The sequence below is a fragment of the Mytilus edulis genome, chromosome 1 (genome assembly GCF_963676685.1).
Source record: "Mytilus edulis chromosome 1, xbMytEdul2.2, whole genome shotgun sequence".
In the NCBI taxonomy this organism is placed as follows: Eukaryota; Metazoa; Mollusca; class Bivalvia; order Mytilida; family Mytilidae; genus Mytilus; species Mytilus edulis.
Window position 1 is genome coordinate 118522613 of NC_092344.1, and position 24902 is coordinate 118547514.

Here is a 24902-nt window from a genome sequence, read left to right on the forward strand (position 1 = left end):
GGCAAGCGTATGGGTGCACTGAAGAATCAGATCAATAGCTAGCCCTAAATTCTACCGATTGTTAATGGGGGCTTTTGTCATCGATACGGCGCATGCTCCTGATAATGTCAGCTTCTGTAAAGATTTGGAAAATTAACTTTACCCATATTTAGTTATTGGCGATCGATATTCAGAGGAACGTTATCCAGCATCCGTCGCCAATACATTGGTGACAGTTGTATTGATGTGTAGTTCACCTTCGTTATTCATACAAATATTGTACCAGGTGTAATTACTAAAACTGGGGAATTCTTTGTGAACAGTGACTATATAGTAACATAATCAGGAACAGAGTGAAAAAAGAGGTGGGTGCCGAAATATGTCGAAAAAGACGAGTAAAACAGATAAAGGAAAATCCGAGGTAAAAAGTTTTAATTTTTTCAACCTTTACTATTGATTAAGTGATGTAACTGTTGATTTTAAGATAGAACGAGACATTTACTGAGAATGTAGGGTGAAGATGAATCGATACAAACATTTTGAATTCTTCAGATTTTTTTTTATTTGTCGATATTGAATTTTTACCAAGCGGAGAAGATGTGTGTATAGTAAGTATAAAAGATGATTTTAATATCTGTTGTTAGGAGATGAACTCATGTTTATTCTTAATTTTTACGGTAATATTTATATCTGAAAAAGTGAACATGATGATCGTAGCAAAACGCACAGACAATAGTGGAAGGGTGAATTTATTTTGACAATAGATAATCACAACGCTACCGAAAAACGTTCGTATCGATCAGTAACATCGGGTCATACGCTGACAAAAGTCGCACACCATGGCACGCGACACAGCTGTTACCCTTTAGCAGAGGTGCAGATGGGGTAATCGATTATAATAGTCTCACAAAATATTATTGATTCCTTTGTTAATGGGTTTAATTCAACGATCAAAGGGTGTATAACTACCACCTGTATTGGAAAAGTGTATAACGGGATCGGGACAATAGCGGACGGAACATTGAAAGTATTTTTGTTCGCATTTTCACTTTTGGGAGAAAATAGCCTCCAGTTAGACATAAATTTTTTACGTTTAAGTTATAAACATAAAAAATTTGTCCTTTGTGTTTAAAGAGATAAAGGATTCTGTTTAGCAATGAAGGATCGTTCAACAGTAAGTTTATTTTCGTATATAATTTACGATTTGATTTGAACTTTTTTGACCGCAACAATTTGTTTTACACATGCGTAAATGTTTTGTTGTTTTTTGTTGGGTTTCTTTTCAGTTGTTGTTGTACTTATTTGTATTCAGGGTAACAAAATATGAAGAACTAGCATTGTAAAATATTTTTTCATTTTTATTTTTATCTTTGACATGATCCAAAATCTGTTATCTTACAAGGAATCCTTTTAAAAGATGTATATTCTTTCAAAAAGGACGTCGATATTTTTACCTGAAAAGTTCTGTGATCAGTAACGGTTCACCTGTATTGATTTTACCTGGGACAATTAAGCCTTTGAATTGGGCAAATGAGGTTTCCAGTTGATGGTACTGAGATTGGCTGATAATGTAAGCAGACTCTCAGCGGACATAGTCATGTCACACAATTCTAATATTGATTTTCTTCGCTACTTTCGGCATTAACCACTTTACTACATTAGTATCAACGGTTTTGGGGAACGTGATCTACATTGGGTTCATTATTGGACAAATTTTTATCAATAATTTATGGGAGACAAATATAATGTGTATAATATTTACACTCCTGTTATGTGTATTAGTCGTACTTAAATATTCGTTATTAAAATGGTTAACAATGGAAAGCTACGGATAAATAGGCAAAATTTAAATTTAGAAGGTTAAAAAGTGAATCAACCATTACAAGTTAAAATCTTTATTTATATATATATTATTCAGATGGTCAAGAGTTCTATAGTCTGTGCCGTCTTTATATATGTATATCACTCTGTACCGTCTTTATATATGTATATCACTCTGTACCGTCTTTTATGTATATCACTCTGAAGAAAAATATTATGTGTGAAATACTTATTATACGATACCATTTGTTTTTGTGTTTAATTGTCAGGTCATCTTGCAGTTACATATAGAACACCACAACGTATTTAAACAATATTCACCACCAATGCCTCTCAGCTTATTAAATTAATCGTATTCCCTAGAACCACAATTAACATCTTGAGTGCTAGACTTTTTCATATCCAGCGCTATAGTCTTTAAATGATACCACAACTCTAGATCTTTATCTGAATGAAACTATCAAGGGTATGGTAGTATCATGACTACCGCACCCATTGCATATCAAATATATACTCTAAACGATTTCAGTAATGTATATATTAGTATAATATCTCATTTGACGATCTTTTTTATTTTGTATACATAAAAGTTTACTCATACGCGTATAAAAGACTAATTTTTTACAAGCTCTAATTGCTTGCCCGGAAAGGTGATCAGGAGACGCGGGTTAAACGGTAAGCTGTATCTAAAATTATGTTTTCTTCATCATAAATTAGATTGGAATTCATATGTTATCCAATGAAAGCAATTGAAAACCCTGATGTGAAAAAAAGCTACTCGCTATATAATTTCCGCGATACATGACCTCATTTAGTCACACCATCAGCTCAGCATGTGAATATGTGTGTGTGTGTGTGATGTAAAGAGTTATTACTAAATTAACATCCTACTTTATACGACTTTGTTTTTAAGATTTTTAAGATAGAAGGGACGTAAAGGTGTTAAATGAGATTGACGCCAAAGTTGGTATTTATATGCGTATTCTCAACACACCTTGCAACAAAATTAAATTTGCTTTATTTTTAATTAGAAAACTTTACAGATTAGCTGTAGCTTATCATTTCGAAGATATTACAAGTTTGATTGCAGCCTCATACTGTGGTAGGCTCAACTCTGTGGTTATCCTTGTTTTCAATATATGCCTGTTCAACTTTCCCTTGCCAATATGCAACTCGAATATCAGACTTAGCCAACCTTAGCCCAACTTCAGAACAAATGTGATTTTGTTATAAGTTTTTTAATCCATTATGAACCATCATCTTGAATACGCAAGAAATATTTGCCACTGGATATTAAGCAAACAACAATCAATCAATCCTACCGGTCAACCTATCATATTGATCAATCCTACCGGTCAACCTATCATATTGATTTGTTTTTTTGTAGGAGAGTATGTCTACTACAGACAGTCTGGCCAGTGAAGCGAGCCCTGTAACAGACGTTAGGACCAGCACACCTGTTAAAGGTAAGTCATGAGGTCGCGTTTGATGTTGTAGTGAGGTAACCACAATCTTGGTGGAAAACATAATGAGTAAAGTTCATACACTTATCAACAATTATAAATTACAAATTTGATTGAGAAAAAAATGCGTAAAAATGTCAACAAGAATATTAAAACATGACTTTGCACATGTAATCTTTTTCAAATAATGTTAATTGTAAATTGTAAGTTCGTATATTTAATAAGACTAAAAGTAAGGTTGCTCCTGCTTTGTCATCATTAACTTATCAAAATATAACACAGATTATCGAGATACTATTAACTTATCAAAATATAACACAGATTATCGAGATACTATTAACTTACCAAAATATAACACAGATTATCGAGATACTATTAACTTATCAAAATATAACACAGATTATCGAGATACTATTAACTTATCAAAATATAACACAGATTATCGAGATACTATTAACTTACCAAAATATAACACAGATTATCGAGATACTATTAACTTACCAAAATATAACACAGATTATCGAGATACTATTAACTTACGAACACTATCATTGAAATATCAAGTATAAGAAAGTTTGTAAGTAAGTACCACGAATATCATTAATTTACTAAAGCTCACGAAGTTCGACGAGTTTTCTTACCAAAGCTAATAAAGTTCCGCGAGTTACCATTTACCATAGTTTATTAGAGCTAACGAAGTTTCGCGATTTACCATTGACCATGGCATAGTTTAATAGAGCTAACAAAGTTCCGCGATTTACCATTGACCATGGCATAGTTTACTTGAGCTAACAAAGTTCCGCCAGTTACCATTGACCATGGCATAGTTTACTTGAGCTAACAAAGTTCCGTCAGTTACCATTGACCATGGCATAGTTTAATAGAGCTAACAAAGTTCCGCCAGTTACCATTGACCATAGCATAGTTTACTTGAGCTAACAAAGTTCCGCCAGTTACCATTGACCATGGCATAGTTTACTAGAGCTAACAAAGTTCCGCCAGTTACCATTGACCATAGCATAGTTTACTTGAGCTAACAAAGTTCCGCCAGTTACCATTGACCATAGCATAGTTTAATAGAGCTAACAAAGTTCCGCCAGTTACCATTGACCATGGCATAATTTACTAGAGCTAATAAAGTTCCGCCAGTTACCATTGACCATGGCATAGTTTACTAGAGCTAATAAAGTTCCGCCAGTTACCATTGACCATGGCATAGTTTAATAGAGCTAACAAAGTTCCGCCAGTTACCATTGACCATAGCATAGTTTACTTGAGCTAATAAAGTTCCGCCAGTTACCATTGACCATGGCATAGTTTAATAGAGCTAACAAAGTTCCGCCAGTTACCATTGACCATGGCATAGTTTAATAGAGATAACAAAGTTCCGCCAGTTACCATTGACCATGGCATAGTTTACTTGAGCTAACAAAGTTCCGCCAGTTACCATTGACCATGGCATAGTTTAATAGAGCTAATAAAGTTCCGCCAGTTACCATTGACCATGGCATAGTTTACTTGAGCTAACAAAGTTCCGCCAGTTACCATTGACCATGGCATAGTTTAATAGAGCTAACAAAGTTCCGCCAGTTACCATTGACCATAGCATAGTTTAATAGAGATAACAAAGTTCCGCCAGTTACCATTGACCATAGCATAGTTTACTTGAGCTAACAAAGTTCCGCCAGTTACCATTGACCATAGCACAGTTTAATAGAGCTAACAAAGTTCCGCCGGTTACCATTGACCATGGCATAGTTTAATAGAGCTAACAAAGTTCCGCCAGTTACCATTGACCATGGCATAGTTTAATAGAGCTAACAAAGTTCCGCCAGTTACCATTGACCATGGCATAGTTTAATAGAGCTAATAAAGTTCCGCCAGTTACCATTGACCATGGCATAGTTTAATAGAGCTAACAAAGTTCCGCCGGTCACCATTGACCATAGCATAGTTTACTAGAGCCAACGAAGTTCCGCCAGTTACCATTGACCATGGCATAGTTTACTTGAGCTAACAAAGTTCCGCCAGTTACCATTGACCATGGCATAGTTTACTAGAGCTAACGAAGTTCCGCCAGTTACCATTGACCATGGCATAGTTTACTTGAGCTAACAAAGTTCCGCGAGTAACCATTGACCATGGCATAATTTAATAGAGCTAATAAAGTTCCGCGATTTACCATTGACCATGGCATAGTTTACTTGAGCTAACAAAGTTCCGCCAGTTACCATTGACCATAGCATAGTTTAATAGAGATAACAAAGTTCCGCCAGTTACCATTGACCATAGCATAGTTTACTTGAGCTAACAAAGTTCCGCCAGTTACCATTGACCATGGCATAGTTTAATAGAGCTAATAAAGTTCCGCCAGTTACCATTGACCATGGCATAGTTTACTTGAGCTAACAAAGTTCCGCGAGTTACCATTGACCATGGCATAGTTTACTTGAGCTAACAAAGTTCCGCCGGTTACCATTGACCATGGCATAGTTTAATAGAGCTAATAAAGTTCCGCCAGTTACCATTGACCATAGCATAGTTTAATAGAGATAACAAAGTTCCGCGAGTTACCATTGACCATGGCATAGTTTAATAGAGCTAATAAAGTTCCGCCAGTTACCATTGACCATAGCATAGTTTAATAGAGCTAACAAAGTTCCGCCAGTTACCATTGGACATGGCATAGTTTAATAGAGCTAACAAAGTTCCGCCAGTTACCATTGACCATGGCATAGTTTAATAGAGCTAACAAAGTTCCGCCAGTTACCATTGACCATGGCATAATTTACTAGAGCTAATAAAGTTCCGCCAGTTACCATTGACCATAGCATAGTTTAATAGAGCTAACGAAGTTCCGCGATTTACCATTGACCATGGCATAGTTTACTTGAGCTAACAAAGTTCCGCCAGTTACCATTGACCATGGCATAGTTTAATAGAGCTAACGACGTTCCGCGATTTACCATTGACCATGGCATAGTTTAATAGAGCTAACAAAGTTCCGCCAGTTACCATTGACCATGGCATAGTTTAATAGAGCTAACAAAGTTCCGCCAGTTACCATTGACCATGGCATAGTTTACTTGAGCTAACAAAGTTCCGCCAGTTACCATTGACCATGGCATAGTTTAATAGAGCTAACAAAGTTCTGCCAGTTACCATTGACCATGGCATAGTTTAATAGAGCTAATAAAGTTCCGCCAGTTACCATTGACCATGGCATAGTTTACTTGAGCTAACAAAGTTCCGCCAGTTACCATTGACCATGGCATAGTTTAATAGAGCTAACAAAGTTCCGCCAGTTACCATTGACCATGGCATAGTTTAATAGAGCTAACAAAGTTCCGCCAGTTACCATTGACCATGGCATAGTTTAATAGAGCTAACAAAGTTCCGCCAGTTACCATTGACCATGGCATAGTTTAATAGAGCTAACAAAGTTCCGCCAGTTACCATTGACCATGGCATAGTTTAATAGAGCTAACAAAGTTCCGCCAGTTACCATTGACCATGGCATAGTTTAATAGAGCTAACAAAGTTCCGCCAGTTACCATTGACCATGGCATAGTTTAATAGAGCTAACAAAGTTCCGCCAGTTACCATTGACCATAGCATAGTTTACTTGAGCTAATAAAGTTCCGCCAGTTACCATTGACCATAGCATAGTTTACTTGAGCTAACAAAGTTCCGCCAGTTACCATTGACCATGGCATAGTTTAATAGAGCTAACAAAGTTCCGCCAGTTACCATTGACCATAGCATAGTTTACTTGAGCTAATAAAGTTCCGCCAGTTACCATTGACCATAGCATAGTTTACTTGAGCTAATAAAGTTCCGCCAGTTACCATTGACCATGGCATTATTTAATAGAGCTAATAAAGTTCCGCCAGTTACCATTGACCATGGCATAGTTTACTTGAGCTAACAAAGTTCCGCCAGTTACCATTGACCATGGCATAGTTTAATAGAGCTAACAAAGTTCCGCCAGTTACCATTGACCATAGCATAGTTTAATAGAGATAACAAAGTTCCGCGAGTTACCATTGACCATGGCATAGTTTACTTGAGCTAACAAAGTTCCGCCAGTTACCATTGACCATGGCATAGTTTAATAGAGCTAATAAAGTTCCGCGATTTACCATTGACCATAGCATAGTTTACTAGAGCTAATAAAGTTCCGCCAGTTACCATTGACCATGGCATAGTTTAATAGAGCTTACAAAGTTCCGCCAGTTACCATTGACCATGGCATAGTTTACTTGAGCTAATAAAGTTCCTCCAGTTACCATTGACCATGGCATAGTTTAATAGAGCTAATAAAGTTCCGCCAGTTACCATTGACCATGGCATAGTTTAATAGAGCTAACAAAGTTCCGCCAGTTACCATTGACCATAGCATAGTTTACTTGAGCTAATAAAGTTCCGCCAGTTACCATTGACCATAGCATAGTTTACTTGAGCTAATAAAGTTCTGCCAGTTACCATTGACCATAGCATAGTTTAATAGAGCTAACAAAGTTCCGCCAGTTACCATTGACCATAGCATAGTTTACTTGAGCTAATAAAGTTCCGCCAGTTACCATTGACCATGGCATAGTTTACTTGAGCTAACAAAGTTCCGCCAGTTACCATTGACCATGGCATAGTTTAATAGAGCTAACAAAGTTCCGCCAGTTACCATTGACCATAGCATAGTTTAATAGAGATAACAAAGTTCCGCCAGTTACCATTGACCATAGCATAGTTTACTTGAGCTAACAAAGTTCCGCCAGTTACCATTGACCATAGCATAGTTTACTTGAGCTAACAAAGTTCCGCCAGTTACCATTGACCATGGCATAGTTTAATAGAGCTAATAAAGTTCCGCCAGTTACCATTGACCATAGCATAGTTTAATAGAGCTAACGAAGTTCCGCGATTTACCATTGACCATGGCATAGTTTACTTGAGCTAACAAAGTTCCGCCAGTTACCATTGACCATAGCACAGTTTAATAGAGCTAACAAAGTTCCGCCGGTTACCATTGACCATGGCATAGTTTAATAGAGCTAACAAAGTTCCGCCAGTTACCATTGACCATGGCATAGTTTACTAGAGCTAACGAAGTTCCGCCAGTTACCATTGACCATGGCATAGTTTACTTGAGCTAACAAAGTTCCGCCAGTTACCATTGACAATAGCATAGTTTACTAGAGCTAACGAAGTTCCGCCAGTTACCATTGACCATGGCATAGTTTACTTGAGCTAACAAAGTTCCGCCAGTTACCATTGACCATGGCATAGTTTACTTGAGCTAACAAAGTTCCGCGAGTTACCATTGACCATGGCATAGTTTACTTGAGCTAATAAAGTTCCGCCAGTTACCATTGACCATGGCATAGTTTAATAGAGCTAACAAAGTTCCGCCAGTTACCATTGACCATGGCATAGTTTACTAGAGCTAACAAAGTTCCGCGAGTTACCATTTACCATAGTTTACTAGAGCTAACGAAGTTTAGCGATTTACCATTTATTTACTAGAGCTAACGAAATTCCGCGAGTTATCATTTATTTATTAGAGCTAACTAAGTTCCATGGGTTCCCGTTTACTGACTAAAGCTAACGAAGTCTATTCTCAGTCTATCAAAGCTAACGAAGTTTCGCGAGATAACTTTTTTTTTATTATTCAAACGGGTTCCTTGCTTTACAATAATAATCAACAGCATATGACTCTTGAAAGCATATTTAAAAATTACTGGTTGTCACTTTCGCAAAATGGTTTATTTTTTTGATGTCATTGATTATAAAAGTCTTTTGTTGGTTTTATAACAGCTTCTTAATTCATTTTTGAAGGTCCGGATATTATTTTCAAAGTACATGTTAGCTTTATCTATTGAACCCGTGTTTTGTTGTCCTAAGCCGTGAACCTCGCCATTGGTTTTGTTAGTATATGTCTCAGCGCTTTCGTCTGTTAAATAATTCACAAATTCTCTAGAATAATGATGATTATGAGCTTGCCATTAGAAGTCACCACGCGCCTACTAAGACCACTCAACCACCGAGGCCTCTAGTTAACTAAAGTGAGTTCAAAGGCATTGAAATGGCCATATGCTGGGTTTGTCACCTAGAGTGTGTTGCTTGTTTCGTAAGTTGGTGTTGTATTGTTTCTCTTTATTTGCTTAAGAATAGAAAGAAAACGAGAATGAGTACCAATTATTTTTAATTTTGTAATCCAGAATGTATCTCACCCAAAATATTTTTTTTTACAGATATGATTTGATTTGAGTTGCCAATGAATTAGTCTATCTATATAATCTTTAAAAAAAATGGTGGCAGTAAAAAAATAATTTTGAAAGAACATTATCTTATTCAATGTTTACATTTAATTCTCTGCCTGTCTGTCTTTTTTTTTCTTTTTTTTTTTTTTTTAAATTTTCTCTCTTTTTCTCTTGAATATCTTAATTAAACAAACAAAGACCGACTTAAACTAGGACTTACTGTAAAAACTGTCAATAAAGCCGATTGATTGAACACGAAATACAGACTAGCGACGCATGTGAATTATTTAGACATATGAACAGGGGATGATCTAAGCCTTTCAACTACCAACCTATAAAACTTCTCCAGAATACCAGAAGTCCATCATTACAGCATACCACCTATAGACCGATTTATCACATGTAAAACATCTAAGACTTCCAACCACCGACCCACAAAACTTCTCCAGGATACCAGAAGTCCATCATTACAGCATGCCACCTACAGACCGAACTATAGAACATTTAAAACATCTAAGCCTTCCAACTACCAACCTACAAAACTTCTCCAGAATACCAGAGGTCCATCATTACAGCATACCATCTACAGACCGAACTAGAACATGTAAAACATCTAAGCCTTCCAACTACCAACCTACAAAACTTCTCAAGAATACCCCTATCAATTCAATACGAAACCTTCCTAACTTTTGGTGTAAAACAATAAACCTTACAATATGCCATCAAAAGACCTTTATGCGGTTATATTATTTACAGACTGATTTAAATTTTAAATGTTCAACCATGGAAGTAATATTTCAATATTTCAATATTAATTACTTCCATGGTTGAACATATTTGTATCTTGCACAAAAAAACATACCATTACAAACTCCACACCACGTGATCCCATTACAAACGCTACACCACGTGATCCACACTAGCTTTCACAAGTATCTGACAGATTTCAGGGGAGGCGAGGTTTTCTCCTCCTATAATCTGACAGTCCCTTTTTATTTGATAATGTTTGGTTTTTCTATACATATGCTCTTGCACATTTGCTTACAAAAAAACCGAGAAAGAACACCAAAGGAACTAACTGAGAGAACAATAGACAATAAAAGTAGTCAATACCAGATATAATAAAATTTGAATTTTACGAAGATTTTCATATCAGATATACTATTGTTGTTAGATGTTCTATGTAAGTTAGCTAAAAAATAACAATGTGTAATAAACCCCAAAAAATTCTAAAATCATTTTTGAGGAACTGAAAATGTAGAAAACGGCTTATTTAATTACAGTTTGTATTGGCACGCTAAAGTTTACGTACTATCACGATAATGTTCAAATAGAATTACCAGTCGTTCATTTTAGGATGTGTAATCCTGTGTTAGTTCTGAGACCAAAATTCTGACTGATCGCTCATTTCACTGATAAGATAGTTTAGAGAGAGAAAATCGATGGCTTGGGAAGTCCTGATACGCAAGTGATTTGTAAATACTCTGAGTTCCTGCATGCATAGACTTTATTTGTAAGAAGATTTGGAGCTTAATAAAAACAAAATAAGGTCATGATGCTAGAAATGCTTTACGACAAACAATGAAGAGAAAACCTTGGAATTCAGATTTATAAGAGACAGGCATCAAAATTAGGTTCTGCTTCAGATAAAAAACAAAACAGAACATGTCTTTTCCCATTAAGATGAGTTGCTTAAGAATTATAAAAAATTAATAACCAAATAAAGCTTGTATGTTTTCAAATGCATTATAGGATTGGTGTCTTATTTACGTATACACCACGCATTTATTATTATTTTTGGTGTACAACAATACAAAATGAACTATTTCATTGAATGTAATAAGTATGAGTTGTAACAAGGTGCACGATTAAAGTAGTTCATCCTGAGTGATCCGCGGGCTTTGTTAATTTTCTCTGTCAAATCATTAAAACCAAAGAAAACAATTCCTAACAAAAACTTGTAAATGTTTGCCCTCGTGTATTCGGTGACATATGTATCAGTACATTTTACAGCACTTGTGTTATATTATCGTCTTTTATGAGTAGCAATGTAAAGATGTTATAAAATTGTGTTTATTGATGATGTTACATTGATATGTGACATTATTCTGTCGCCATGACTGGGGAGAGATGAAGTTTCCAATATTTCCCTGATAGCTACCATTAGAAGCGTAGAGAGCCCCCGTAGAGACATCTGAACTGTGTTTGATGGTATGAGTGCCACTTTGGCGATGTTTGTAGATGATCGATTCAGAGTATTAATGGTTCTGAACCACCAGGAATCGATGCCTTATCAGAGAAAAGCTTGATACTGGCAGATCAAATACTCCACCCAGCATGTCTTAATAACAAACACAGTATTAGATTTACTCACATTTATACCTGTTTACACTTAAAAGTAAATGACGACCTGAACAGACAGAATTTCAAAAGCTTTTTTTGGTTATAAGTATGATGTTTGTCAGTTGAAACATTTTAACATTTAATTTTTTTTGCAAGAAAATCTTTTTAAAAGAAATTTTAAAATACTCATTAAACGTGAAAAAAACATATTTTTATAAAATAACAATATGGACGATGGAACAAATGTCAAACGTTCTATTTTAGCCACGTGCTCACTTAACAGTGTATTTTCTTTAAAGATTAAAGAAAACACTTATGACGTATGATTATTATCTTAGATGAATAAGGCAATTCGTTCATTTGGTTAATTTATAAACACTTACGGACGGACTTTTCTCCTCTATGACACGTAAATAGAATATGGAGAAAAAAATAAAAATAGCAAAGGCACCAATTGGTTTAAACTCTTTGTTATAATAAGTACAATATAATGGTTTGCTTTTATAAATTGTGACTTGAAAAGAGAGAGTTGTCTCATTGGTAATCGTACCTCATCTTCTTATATCTATACACAAAACAGTTAATGAAAACAGAATATTCAAAGAAATTTGACAGTTGTTTTGTAACCGTGAATAATGTACTGGGACTCACAAATGTCCGGATTACACTACCAAGTCATCAATGCCCGGTTAGATCTGCTGTTTTTGTCACTTTTTGTTAGTTTTTTGTTTTTATCTAAAAAATACTTTTTTGATTTCTTTGTTAATGATTTTAACTTTGATATTTGAATTTGATTTGATGTTCGTGTATTTCTAAGACGATCATTCAAGACTTTTGTTACTCTGTCATCCTTGCTCACACACACCTGCACACACACACACACACTCCCGGGCTTTAAAACACAAGATACATACAAAGATTTCCAAATATCTGTTGCCTTGTATTCATATCTTATGCGGAATCCGTTTTCCGTCTTTTTTTGTTGCGGAAAACAAATAAACTCGAATACGCTACGTTCTTAATTTCAAAAAAAGAAAACGAATGGTAAGATACGTAATACATTTAGGTATGCGGAAAGGAACGGGTAGGATGGGGGAGAAATATAGGACAGGTTAATCAATGTAAAATATTCCCTTGACAATAATATATGATATTATTTATATAGAAACTAAAGACACTTCGGTTATTCTGTTTCATATTTCATCTTTTCTTGAGAATGACAAAGACAGTTGCTCCAATGATTGTATTGATACTTTCCATTTAATACATGCCTAAGGACATTTTTTATGACAATATTAAAAGGACGATACAGTTATTTTATTTTCAAGAAAATAAATAAAAAAAAAATTTGGAACTGTTAATTATTGTTTAAAAAATGGGGAGTTGGAAATATCGTCAAGGAAACATAAAATCGTAGATGAATTGATACAAATCACCACGACAGGTTGTCAACAGTGTTTGCTGAAGGTAAATCCCAACCTAATACCGGATAATTAAAGTCAGGAACCGTAGGTATGGTGTCGTCTGCTAAACCTCTCAGCAGACGATCAATATGTAAGAGTAGAACCATTATTCATGAAGCGTCACAAAGGAATCGGATTTGCATTCAAGAGAAACACGTATCACCTCCTGTGCTTACTACATAAACGCGTAACTGACACCGAATATGGTGATTTAAAATACTTTGAAAATAATTTCACAGAATAAACAGTTGATGGATAAACTTTTACAAGGTAAGAAAAAAATACTTTGAAATAAGATCGATATTTTTGGATACGGAGATATTATCAGGTAACACAAAGAGAGACAGGTAAGAAAATTGGATTACTATGGCAACCGAAGTGTCTAATCGTCCACTGATCGAAGTTGTTGCTCGCAGACCTTCCATCACGTACACAGGAACTATCTAATTTGTCATTTGCACTTACAAAACCTTCTCATTTTTTGTCGATATGGAATTAAATCAATAGGAAAAGGATGGTGATTCGAAATTAGAGAAGGGATGTCAGGGATCAAGCAGTCATAGTTTTGATTAAATATGTATATAACATTTTACAATTATATATTTTCGTTTTAATTTGAAAAAAAAAGAAATAACAGGTTTGTAATTTTAAAGCCCGAATTCACAACTTTAGTTATGAATAAAATTGAATTTTCTCCTTTTTTGAGTAACACATCTGCTACTTAAAGACTTCACTCAGTGCTCTTGTTCAAATGAGTGAACGCGCAGTTGTGTGTGAAATTAAAGGGAATGGACCATACAAACTTATTGTTAGAAAAAAATCATAACATACTATTTCACTGTGATAGCAAATGAAGCACGTTTTATAACTGGAACTTGAAACGGAAAATATATTTGAATATAATACGAATTCTGTCTTTCTACATTTCATAATCAGAGCTTACAAGATTTAAAATAAGGGGAAATTTGGTATCTAAGTTGGTCAATCATATAAGAAAAAAAAACGTTTCTTCCGGTACATTGAATGTATTATTTTGGCAACGCAACCGTTGATTTCTTCCAGTTTTTTTACAATGAACTCAAAAAGTCGGATAATATCAATCTTTCGTGATTTGATGCATTTGTGCCCTTTCCAGTCTGTTCATAACGTGCCTAATTTGGTTAAAAATGAGACCTTTGTGTGAAAATAATTGACATCGAGTCATGCATTATGTATATGAGCATTGCATTATGATTTTTCGGATATCGAAAATTGTATGGATTCAATGCCAGAATACATTTTTACCGCAAGCTGCAAAGTTAATATAAAAATGTAACTAGTTTGCATATATTTATATATAACATAAACACGTATAAATTGAAAACAATATTCAAACCTCTACAGATCTATGAAGTTTTAAATCTTATAGTAAATTATCTTAAATACACGGAGATATTATTAAAATATTTGCAAATTTTAATTTAAAATGTGACAAATTAAGATGATTCAAAGTTAAAACATTTTTGTTATTCAGCGCAGTAGAAATCAAGATCAGTGATCCCATTTAAAAAAAAAAAAATTCTCTCAAAGAAATATTTCTAGGAATGTACCTTTAAGTTTCTTTCTATATACATACTATACACAATCCTTTTGCTTTTCGGTAACTTAAATCATTTTGATTACTGTACTCTTGATTGTTTATTTGCACAAGATCTTGCCGTCCTGTCCAACGATAATAAAACTCGTCAGTTCAAACTGTATGTAGGGAACGTGACGATAACTACTGACCAGTGGACCAGTAGATTTCACAGAGTAAACTATATCAAGTAGAGTTTAATGTTGTCTCATACATCCTTCTAGCCTATATGTACCTACTTCATCCAGCGGGTTTATAACATGTGTGTGTACCCGTAGGAGAGCCGTGGTGTAGTGGTTAGCGCATTTGACTACTAACACAAAGGTTCCTAGTTCGATTCCCGATCCGGTGAGAAAATTTCAGGGACTGAATTTTCTACTCTCCCTTGACCCCATTTGCGAGTATGGTCTTGAGAAACGACGGTCCATCGGAAGGGTACGATAAAAAGATGACCCTTGTTTAAGAGAGAGCCATATCTCTTGCACGTAAAAGACATCATTGTAGATTTAGAAAAAGAGCAGGCTAATGCCGCTATTTGTAGATTTAGAAAAAGAGCAGGTCTAATGCCGCTATTTGTAGATTTAGAAAAAGAGCAGGCTAATGCCGCTACAAGCAAGCACTTGCACCAGCAAAGTGGAAAGGGACTAATATAAGTTGCAATAACTTGTTTCCCAATCCACTATAAATAAATATGTTTAAACTAAAACCCGTAGTGTTCACAGAGTAAACTATATCAAGGAAGTTGAATGTTGTCTCATACAACCTCCGTGACTATATATATACCTGCTTCATCCAGCTGGATTATAAAGGCAAGTGGACCAGTAGTGTTCATAGGGTACACTATATCAAGGAGGTTGAATGTTGTCTCAAACAACCTCCGTGACTATATATACCTGCTTCATCCAGCTGGATTATAAAGGCAAGTGGACCAGTAGTGTTCATAGGGTAAACTATATCAAGGAGAGGTTGAATGTTGTCTCAAACAACCTCCGTGACTATATACACCTGCTTCATCCAGCTGGATTATAAAGTCAAGTGGACCAGTAGTGTTCATAGGGTACACTATATCAAGGAGGTTGAATGTTGTCTCAAACAACCTCCGTGACTATATATACCTGCTTCATCCAGCTGGATTATAAAGACAAGTGGACCAGTAGTGTTCATAGGGTACACTATATCAAGGAGGTTGAATGTTGTCTCAAACAACCTCCGTGACTATATACACCTGCTTCATCCAGCTGGATTATAAAGGCAAGTGGACCAGTAGTGTTCATAGGGTACACTATATCAAGGAGAGGTTGAATGTTGTCTCAAACAACCTCCGTGACTATATACACCTGCTTCATCCAGCTGGATTATAAAGACAAGTGGACCAGTAGTGTTCATAGGGTAAACTATATCAAGGAGAGGTTGAATGTTGTCTCAAACAACCTCCGTGACTATATACACCTGCTTCATCCAGCTGGATTATAAAGGCATGTGTATCAGTAGTGTGTATGCAGTTCACTTTTATATGATACAAGATGTATAACAACAATAATAGAATAAGAATATAAAAGTCATTGCAGAAAGATCATAAAAAGCAGAAAGATCATAAAAAGCAGAACGAAATCAACGCAACAATGTTGAGTTTTTTCTGCAGTTAACTTGAATTCAGACGTTTACTAGATAATATTTACTTTTTTATTAAAAAAAATTCAAACTTTATTACAGATGCCCCATCTGAGAACGGAGACGCTGTAAATGGACCTGTAAATTTATCCACACCAAAAAGCTCCAGGAGTACAGATAGTCCAATGGAAGATGATAAAGTACCAACAGCTAAATCACCAACCCCTAGAAATGACAGAAAACGACGAGCAAGCGACGACAGTAGTGTAGAGGTGAGTAATGGGCAATGGAGGCTATGGATTACCAATTGTAGATTAAAGTAAATGTTTTTTTAATTTTTATTCGTCTTGATCATTCATTTATAGTGATTAGAGAATGCAATGAATTCCACCACCTCTGATTGTATATTCTGTACACCTTGTTTATTGTAGTTGGTTGGTGAAAAATACCATACTTAATCTTATTTTCCCCAACTTCTTAGAACGCAACCCGATTTTCGACAAATACAGTCTATCTAGTGATGCTCGAAGCCCAACATTATGAAAGTCCAAAAACTAATGCAAACGTAGGTGTCAGAACCAAGAAAGGTTTTTTTAGTAAACCAAGAAGAACAAAAAGGTTATATTGAAACGATGACAATTAAATTGATTATAAAATGATAATGATTTCTAAAAGGGGACGAGAGTCAAAGAGACATGAATGAGAAATAACGATGAGTTTGATAAAAACAGAAAACATTTTTTTATAGTAGCTCCCTGGGCATAATCTTTTCTCCAAATCCACAGAGAGGATGTTTAACGTATTCCAGCCGTCCCACTTTCCACATACGTTACCCAATGGTCCACTCACAGGACCTCTGTATATGATGACAGAATAAAACCATACTATCTTAATTCATTCATTTTCTGTTTTTATTTCGAGTTAAATGGTGTAAGTCCAATAACAAAAAAGTGTATAATTTCAATTTTCCTTTTATAGTGAATACACGTAGTTAATTTGTAATAGATACAGATTTTTTTTTAAATTTTACACCCTTTATGTATGGCATCTGTATATATCTTGAACGTTCTCCCTTTATTTGTAACGACCTAGTTAACGAATGGAAAAAAAAGTTGCATTGCTTTAAAATATTGTATATGATTATTTAGAGTTCAACCAAGACTAGTGAGGTAGAAATGGGCGATGATCAAGACGGTAAAGATGATGACGATGATAATGACGACGATGATGACGAAAAAATTCCAGTTGGGAAAGAAATTGACCCCGAGAGACTGAAAGCTTTCAATGTAAGGAACTAGTAGAAATGCATCTTTTATATGAAATTTGTAGAACAGACTTTGTAAACATTTTTATCATTTGAACTTAGTTTATTGTTTTTTCTTTGAATTTTAGTTTGATTTTTTTTTGTAGGACTTTGATTTGTAGTTTTGTAGATCATAATAGCTTTTTACTTTTCTTAAAGACCCTTATATATCCAGTAGACAGTCCATTTCTTTTACACAAACGCCAATTATTCAAGCTAACTTCATAAATGAAGATGTTTGTGACGATTGCCTTAAAATGCATGTTTTAAATTTGCTGAACCTAATGTGCACGGACGTCTGTTGTTGTACCTTGTTTGTAATTTATTTTAAGTGTTTATATTTATGAGGCGATGGCATTTAAGGAATAACAGTACTGTAGTTGAAGAGTTGCCACCGTCAATTGTAGATTTGACGGTCGCAAATGCAGTTTTACTGGCGACGCGTAGCGGAGACAGTAAAACGGAGATTTGCGACCGTCAAATCAAAATTGACGGTGGCAACTCTTCAACTACAGTACTGTTATTCCGATTCTAATGCATTTCAAAAAGAAATGATACGATAAAACTTGGAAAAAAGTCTTAATTTGACAAATAAAAAAAAATCCGCGAAACTTCATAAATGATTTTGGCGCAAAGACGTCATGGGTAAACGTGACGCCATACAAACAAAAACTTACAAACTGGAGGTTATTACGTTACCTGAACGCTTCAAATTCGGATAAAATAACTTTAAAACGGCGATTTCGAGGTAGGAGTTTTTTTTTTTGGATAATACATTAGTAATCGAACATTTGTTGATTCAATCATTTCAAAATGGTTGTCCCTCCTTAGTTACGCCTGGTCAACTGTGGATTTGACGGCAACTTTTAGCCAATGAAAAAAATTGTTACATACAAATTGCATTAGAATGTCATTATTAAGGGCATTCGATACAGTTACAGGGGAGGTAATGACATTGCTAACGTAAAATGTTATTTTCGCTACGTCAAACTGTGACATATCGGGAAAAGATGGACAAGCATCCAGAAACATTTCCTTATCATCTAATTAAATTGATATTGCTTAATTACAGATGTTTGTTCGATTATTTGTCGATGAAAACTTGGACAGAATAGTACCCATATCAAAACAACCTAAGGATAAAGTTCAAGCAATTCTTGAAGCATGTGATCGTCAGTTTCCGGAATTTCACGAGAGATCACGAAAAAGGATTAGAACTTACCTCAAGTCCTGCAGACGAATGAGAAGAACTAAAGAGCAAAATGGTTGGGAACCGGTACGTTTGTATAATGAAATGTTTTATGAATAATAAGGGGCATGCACTTTTGAAAATTTGAAGAAAAAATGAAACAAACAAAAGTCTTTGCCTTTCACCCGACTTGGTGCCATTTATTTGGGTCGAAATCATTAAAGTCGTCAATCCTGGAAAATTTTGCAATTGCATTTTAAAATAACTTTCGCTTTGTTTAAGATTCGAGTATTTGTTACTTACCAAATAAAATACTAATTGCATAAAAAAATCGCCACCAAAATAGCATAACGTAGTTAAATAAAATATCTTCAAATGCATGAAGAATAAGATAAATGAAAACATAACAGTTCAACTTTTTTGGTTATTTGCATAATATTTAAAACATAAATTTAATTGTGAATACTAGTGTAAATTTCAACTATTCTAGAATATTTAATTAAGTGTGACGTCATGTTTAATTTGCACATCTATGATAACATAAACAAAATGTAAATATCCATGCATTGGCTTAACTGTGAAAAGCTAATTTGTTTATTCTTGCAACTTTTGCAGCAGCTTCGACCAACACCTCCCCACCTGACTTCAGCCGCAGCGGAAGGTCTTCTAAGTAGTGCATGTGAAAATGAGAGTAATAATGCTAAGAGAATGCGCATGGGACTTGAACCACTTCCGGTAAGAATTCGGAAATGTGTTAATTTATTTTTTAAGGAAAGACTATGATTTTGGAAAGCTATCTTAATTTAATTGTTTTGTGTATTAATGTTTATGAGACTATGCCATTATTAATATTATAAATCGCCTTAAACATTCAAATTCCTAAAGCTATCATAATTTAATGTTTTGATGCTTCAAATTTGACCCTCAAAAATATGTTTTATACAATTGAATGATAGTCACTTATTTTAATACAAAAAAAATGTGATTTTAAATCGATTTATATTATTTAAAAACTCAAGGTTGCATTATTAGTCGTTTAACATTTATAACAAATTTCCTTTTTTTTATGTTTTTGAAATAGTTTTGTCTATACTTGAAGGCATCAGTGATGAACGCAGCAAAAGAATCATCCACCACTAACCAAAGTCAAACATCTACACCACAATCAACGCCTTCATCACAGAAGCAGACGACACCACCACCACCAGCGCCACCTGCTGTCCAGGTTGCCCACAGTCGGTCTTCACCAGCACCACAACCCTCAGCAACTCCTCAAGCTGAAAGACATTCACAGAGTAACAGTGATTTCCTACGACATCAGCCTCCACCACCCGCCTTTAGGCCTCCTCCAGAGTTTCATTCGCCATTTTTTCCGAACGGAAACGGACTTTTCCGTCCAGGTTTTCCGCCAACCTATCAGCATCCAGCTCATCATCACCCCACAGTGTTGTCACATAGTTCTATTACAGCAAACTCTGTACAAAATGGTATGTGATTATAAGATAATTCTTTAAGTAATATTTTAAAAGGCCGTATGAAATTATGGGTACCGGCTATAAAAAAAAAGACAACACAAATATGTATGAGATAAATGATGGTTAAATGAGTATTCACAAATCTGAAAATGACTGCATAGCTTTGTAAAGAATGAATACGAACTAAAATTGGGTGCACTAATCGATGTACAAAAATTATTACTGCATGTATGTAGATAGCAGAAACCAATAAGCGCTCATAATATAAAGAACAGTTTGTTCACTTTTGGCAAGCAGAGTATTATGTGGAAGATTAAATTAAAGTTCACAATAATGCTGCGTGTATAGCTTGAATGGTCTTTTTGACAAATTTTCCTATTATGTCCGTTTGTTTGTTCACACATCGTTGTCAACAGGATGGAATTTTATGCTACTGTCATACAAGTGACAGGTTTAGGTAGCTATGAACCAGGTTTTATCCAACATTTTCTACATAAGAAAATATCTCTACCAAGTCAGGAATATGACAGTTGTTATCCATTCGTTTGATGCGTTTGAGATTTTGGTTTTGCCATTTGATTGCGGACTTTCCGACTTTCCGTTATGGATTTTCCTAGGAGCTCGGTATTTTGGTTAATTTACTTTTTTCTTGAACTTTTGTTTTTAAATACAACAGAGATTTTTATTCCCTATGGCATAACATGCAATTCATGATGTATTCTCCTTAAGTTTGAGGTTTAAAGTACACACACATGATTACAATAACAGTTAGTAACTTTAATTCGTTTGTTTATTTATTTAGGACCAACCGATTTAAGCTTGAAGAAAAATTCTGCAAAGAACCAGCTAAGTTCCACTGAGATAACAACTATTAAGCAGCTCATTGCAGGATATCGTGAATCTGCCGCCTTTCTGTATCGATCAGCAGACGAACTTGAACAATTACTTCTGCAACAAAACTGATAGTAGATGAGGTTCAATTGAAACTTGTTTGAATATAATGTAATTACTTGATTATAAATAGCATGTATTTTGTTTAAAACTACTCTTTTGTAAAGAAAACTCTAAATGATAGTCAACCATGTGCATAATGGTTTTGTTCACTTGGTGAAAGGCCCCAATTTGTATGATTTGTCACAATTTCCCGAATCATGTTTTGGACTAAACATGGTTTATATACAATATATTGTTGTTTTGTATGATTGAGAGAGTTAACTTGATGTTCTATTTTGTATTGGGTAGAAAGAATCCTTTATCGTCGCAAACTAAAGCGTTTAAATTTCTGAATGAGATATCCTGGAAATAGTGTTGTAATATGATTTAATTTTCATTAAATATTTATTTTCAAGGAAAATTCATACCTACATATTTTAAAGGTTTATGCTTTGTCACTACAAATATTATAGTTTTTGACAATCCATTTTTTTAAAACTTCAAATATGTAATTGATTTTTATAAAATTATACCGGGATAAATTATAACAGATTATTTTTGGGCTGATTTTCATAACTTATGTGGTGCATATTTCATGCTCTAGCTCATTGTTCTGTGATCTTGCAGGGATATTAAATAACTAGTCAAATTTTACATTTATATATTATCATGTGTATAGTTGTGGGCTTACTTGTCTGTGTTTCCATTGATATTATATTTTACAATTACAGAGCTATTTTTGTATTTTTAATGTTTGATATTTGTATGAATTTGCAGTTGTGGTCACATTATCCCAGGAAAGTGCTAGATTTTCTTAGATTTTAAGTCATTTCTTATTTATTTTGTTGTACACTTTTTAAAACCTTTGATATTTTCTATTCTTAAACCTTCAATAGCTTGAAGTACTTTGATTATTATTTTTAAAAGAGAATGAGTGTTACTTTTAACGAACATTCAAATAAACAGTTCTACACGAGTTAATTTTAATTCGTGGTCTTGGAGTACACTTTTAATGATTTTCTGTGGTTTTGCTTTAAAGTAAAAGTATTTTGTATTGGTACATTATTTTATCATTTATAATGTGAGAATAAACCTTAATGCCTCATGATTTATTAATGGCATAGCACTCGAAAGAAAGTTAAAGAAATGTCAAAATATTTGTATCAAACTTGAGACATTTACACATTTTTTGGCCAGGTTATTTATCCTGTAGCCTTCTGTCATCTTTGCTACTTTTCCTATACCATGGTACTATATCCTTATTAACATAGTACAATAACATTATTATAAATTATTTGTAAAAAAAAAGATATTTGGTTTTGATATTGAAGTACAAACTATATGCTCATATTTTTCTTATTTAAAATATGCTTAACTCATATTGAAGAGACTTTACTTGTGTCTTTCACACGATGGTCGAATGAGAGGTTTTGATATAACAATCTTGACCAGTTATTTTCCATGTGGCTTGTTCAGAAAAATGTAAAATTCTTAATTTTTTTATTAATGAATTGAATCAAAATATTGTTTTATAATATTAGAGGACGTTGTGCAATGATTATTTTTGATTTTAGGAGTAAGAAAAATCTTATACTTCTCAGGTTACTCAAAGAAATCACATGCAATTATTTCATTTAGTTAAACAAATTTCATATAACGTGGGATGCTTACATTCCAAGAAATGAGATAACAGGTTTGCATTGAAATAAAAAGTTACTGGTGTAAATCCTGTACTGTTTTATCATTATACATTTAAAAAAAATGTTTTACTTTTAACTTTAAAGGCAATCATTTTAATAATCTGCCTCATTTGTGTTCATAATTTGTAGATATTTCTTGTGTTTATTTATTTGACATTCCTTTGTTTTGTTATTTATTTATTTCTGTTGTTTTCAGTATTATTTACTATACTATATATGACTGTTTTTATTTTTGTGTATTTTTGATCTCAAAAGTGCAATAGATTAAATTAGGTGGATATTCAATATTTATATTCATGTAATGTATTTTTGTCTTGTGAAAAGAAATATTAAAATGGAGGAACAATACTGGAGAAATAGTGTTTTACTTACAAAGTAGCAGTTTATAAAAAGTAAAATCACAAAATTACTAATCACAAAAATACTAACTCCGAGCAAAAATTAAAACGGAAAATCCCTAATCAAAAGGCAAAATCAAATAATAAAACACATCAAACGAATGGACAACTGTCATATTCAAGACTAGGTACAGGCATTATCAAATGTAGAAAATGGTGGATTGAACCTGGTTTTATAGCGCTAAACCTCTTACTTGTACGACAGTCGCATCAAATTCCATTATATTGACAAAGATGTGCAAACAAAATGTCACAAATAGGGGCACAACAAGAACCCCATCAAAAACTGGGGGTTATTTCTGGTGCTGCTCCACATGTGGCACCCTTCGTGTTGCTCATGCTATTACAAAGCCGGTAAATAGTAATTCGGTAGGTCACATTCGTGAAAGGGAACGGGATTGTAATTATGACAAAAGGAAAATATCCGATGTTACTGTTTGTATTTGTATAAGTCACAAAAATACTCCGAATAACATTCAAAACGGAAAATCCCTTATCAAATGACAAAATTCAAAAACTCAAACACATCAAACGATTGGACAACATCTGTCATATTCCTGACTTGGTATGCAGTTTCATAAAATAAACGCTACATTTTGGAAAACAAAACTTAGTTCTATACGATAATCTTTTTTATTAGAAAATAGCCGATTATGAAAAATAAAGACAAATGACTATGAAAATCTCCTAGAAACAGATTGAGATTTGAAAGAAGTTTGAGCGTCTAAGGTGAATACTCATTTTTATCGCACAAAGATATCGTTCAAATATTTAAAAATGCAATGCTCATTTTTCGTTCATTGTTCGCCTATTATTCAAATTTTAAACTTGACCAATCTTAAAAGTAATCTTATCGAAATACATTCATTTACTTACCAAGCATGCAGTGTGTTTTGTAATTACACGTATATTGAATCAATTTCGATCGACGTTACTTTTATGGTAATATTACCTTTTTTGCAAAAAAGCTTCGACCATTACGAAAAGAAGGAATCATAAAAAACTGCACTCCTTAAACAGCAAACGTGAAAGCTAACAACACAATAATATGAGCTGCGTCAGAGAGAAATCGACCTAATGCAAGTGCACATATACATGTACATGAATAAAACTTTGATTTGTGACATTTAAAGATACAATAAAAGATGAATTCTGATATATGACGTACTTATAAATATAATTATTATATATATAGTGTCTAAAAATAGCAACAATCAACATTCTATCTATCTAGGTGTAGATCAGTTTGTAAATAATCTGATGCAGTTACTGAATTAAATTATATAAGTGTCTAAGAATGTAACTTTAACACACTAATGAGTGTTATAAAATTAGTTGTTATATTTTAT

The 24902-nt window shown here is 34.0% G+C and overlaps 1 protein-coding gene across 1 annotated transcript in view; it reads left to right on the forward strand.

The window, feature by feature from the left end:
- LOC139502847 (nucleolar protein 4-like) overlaps positions 1 to 23512 on the forward strand; it is a 63276-nt gene extending 39764 nt beyond the window's left edge. The window contains exons 4-10 of the mRNA XM_071292478.1: positions 3188 to 3266; positions 16658 to 16827; positions 17704 to 17841; positions 18931 to 19134; positions 19663 to 19782; positions 20147 to 20534; positions 21325 to 23512. Coding sequence (XP_071148579.1) covers positions 3188 to 3266; positions 16658 to 16827; positions 17704 to 17841; positions 18931 to 19134; positions 19663 to 19782; positions 20147 to 20534; positions 21325 to 21485 — 1260 coding nt within the window. The 3' untranslated portion in view covers positions 21486 to 23512. The remainder of the gene's footprint in view (positions 1 to 3187; positions 3267 to 16657; positions 16828 to 17703; positions 17842 to 18930; positions 19135 to 19662; positions 19783 to 20146; positions 20535 to 21324) is intronic.
- The last annotated feature ends 1390 nt before the right edge of the window (positions 23513 to 24902 follow it).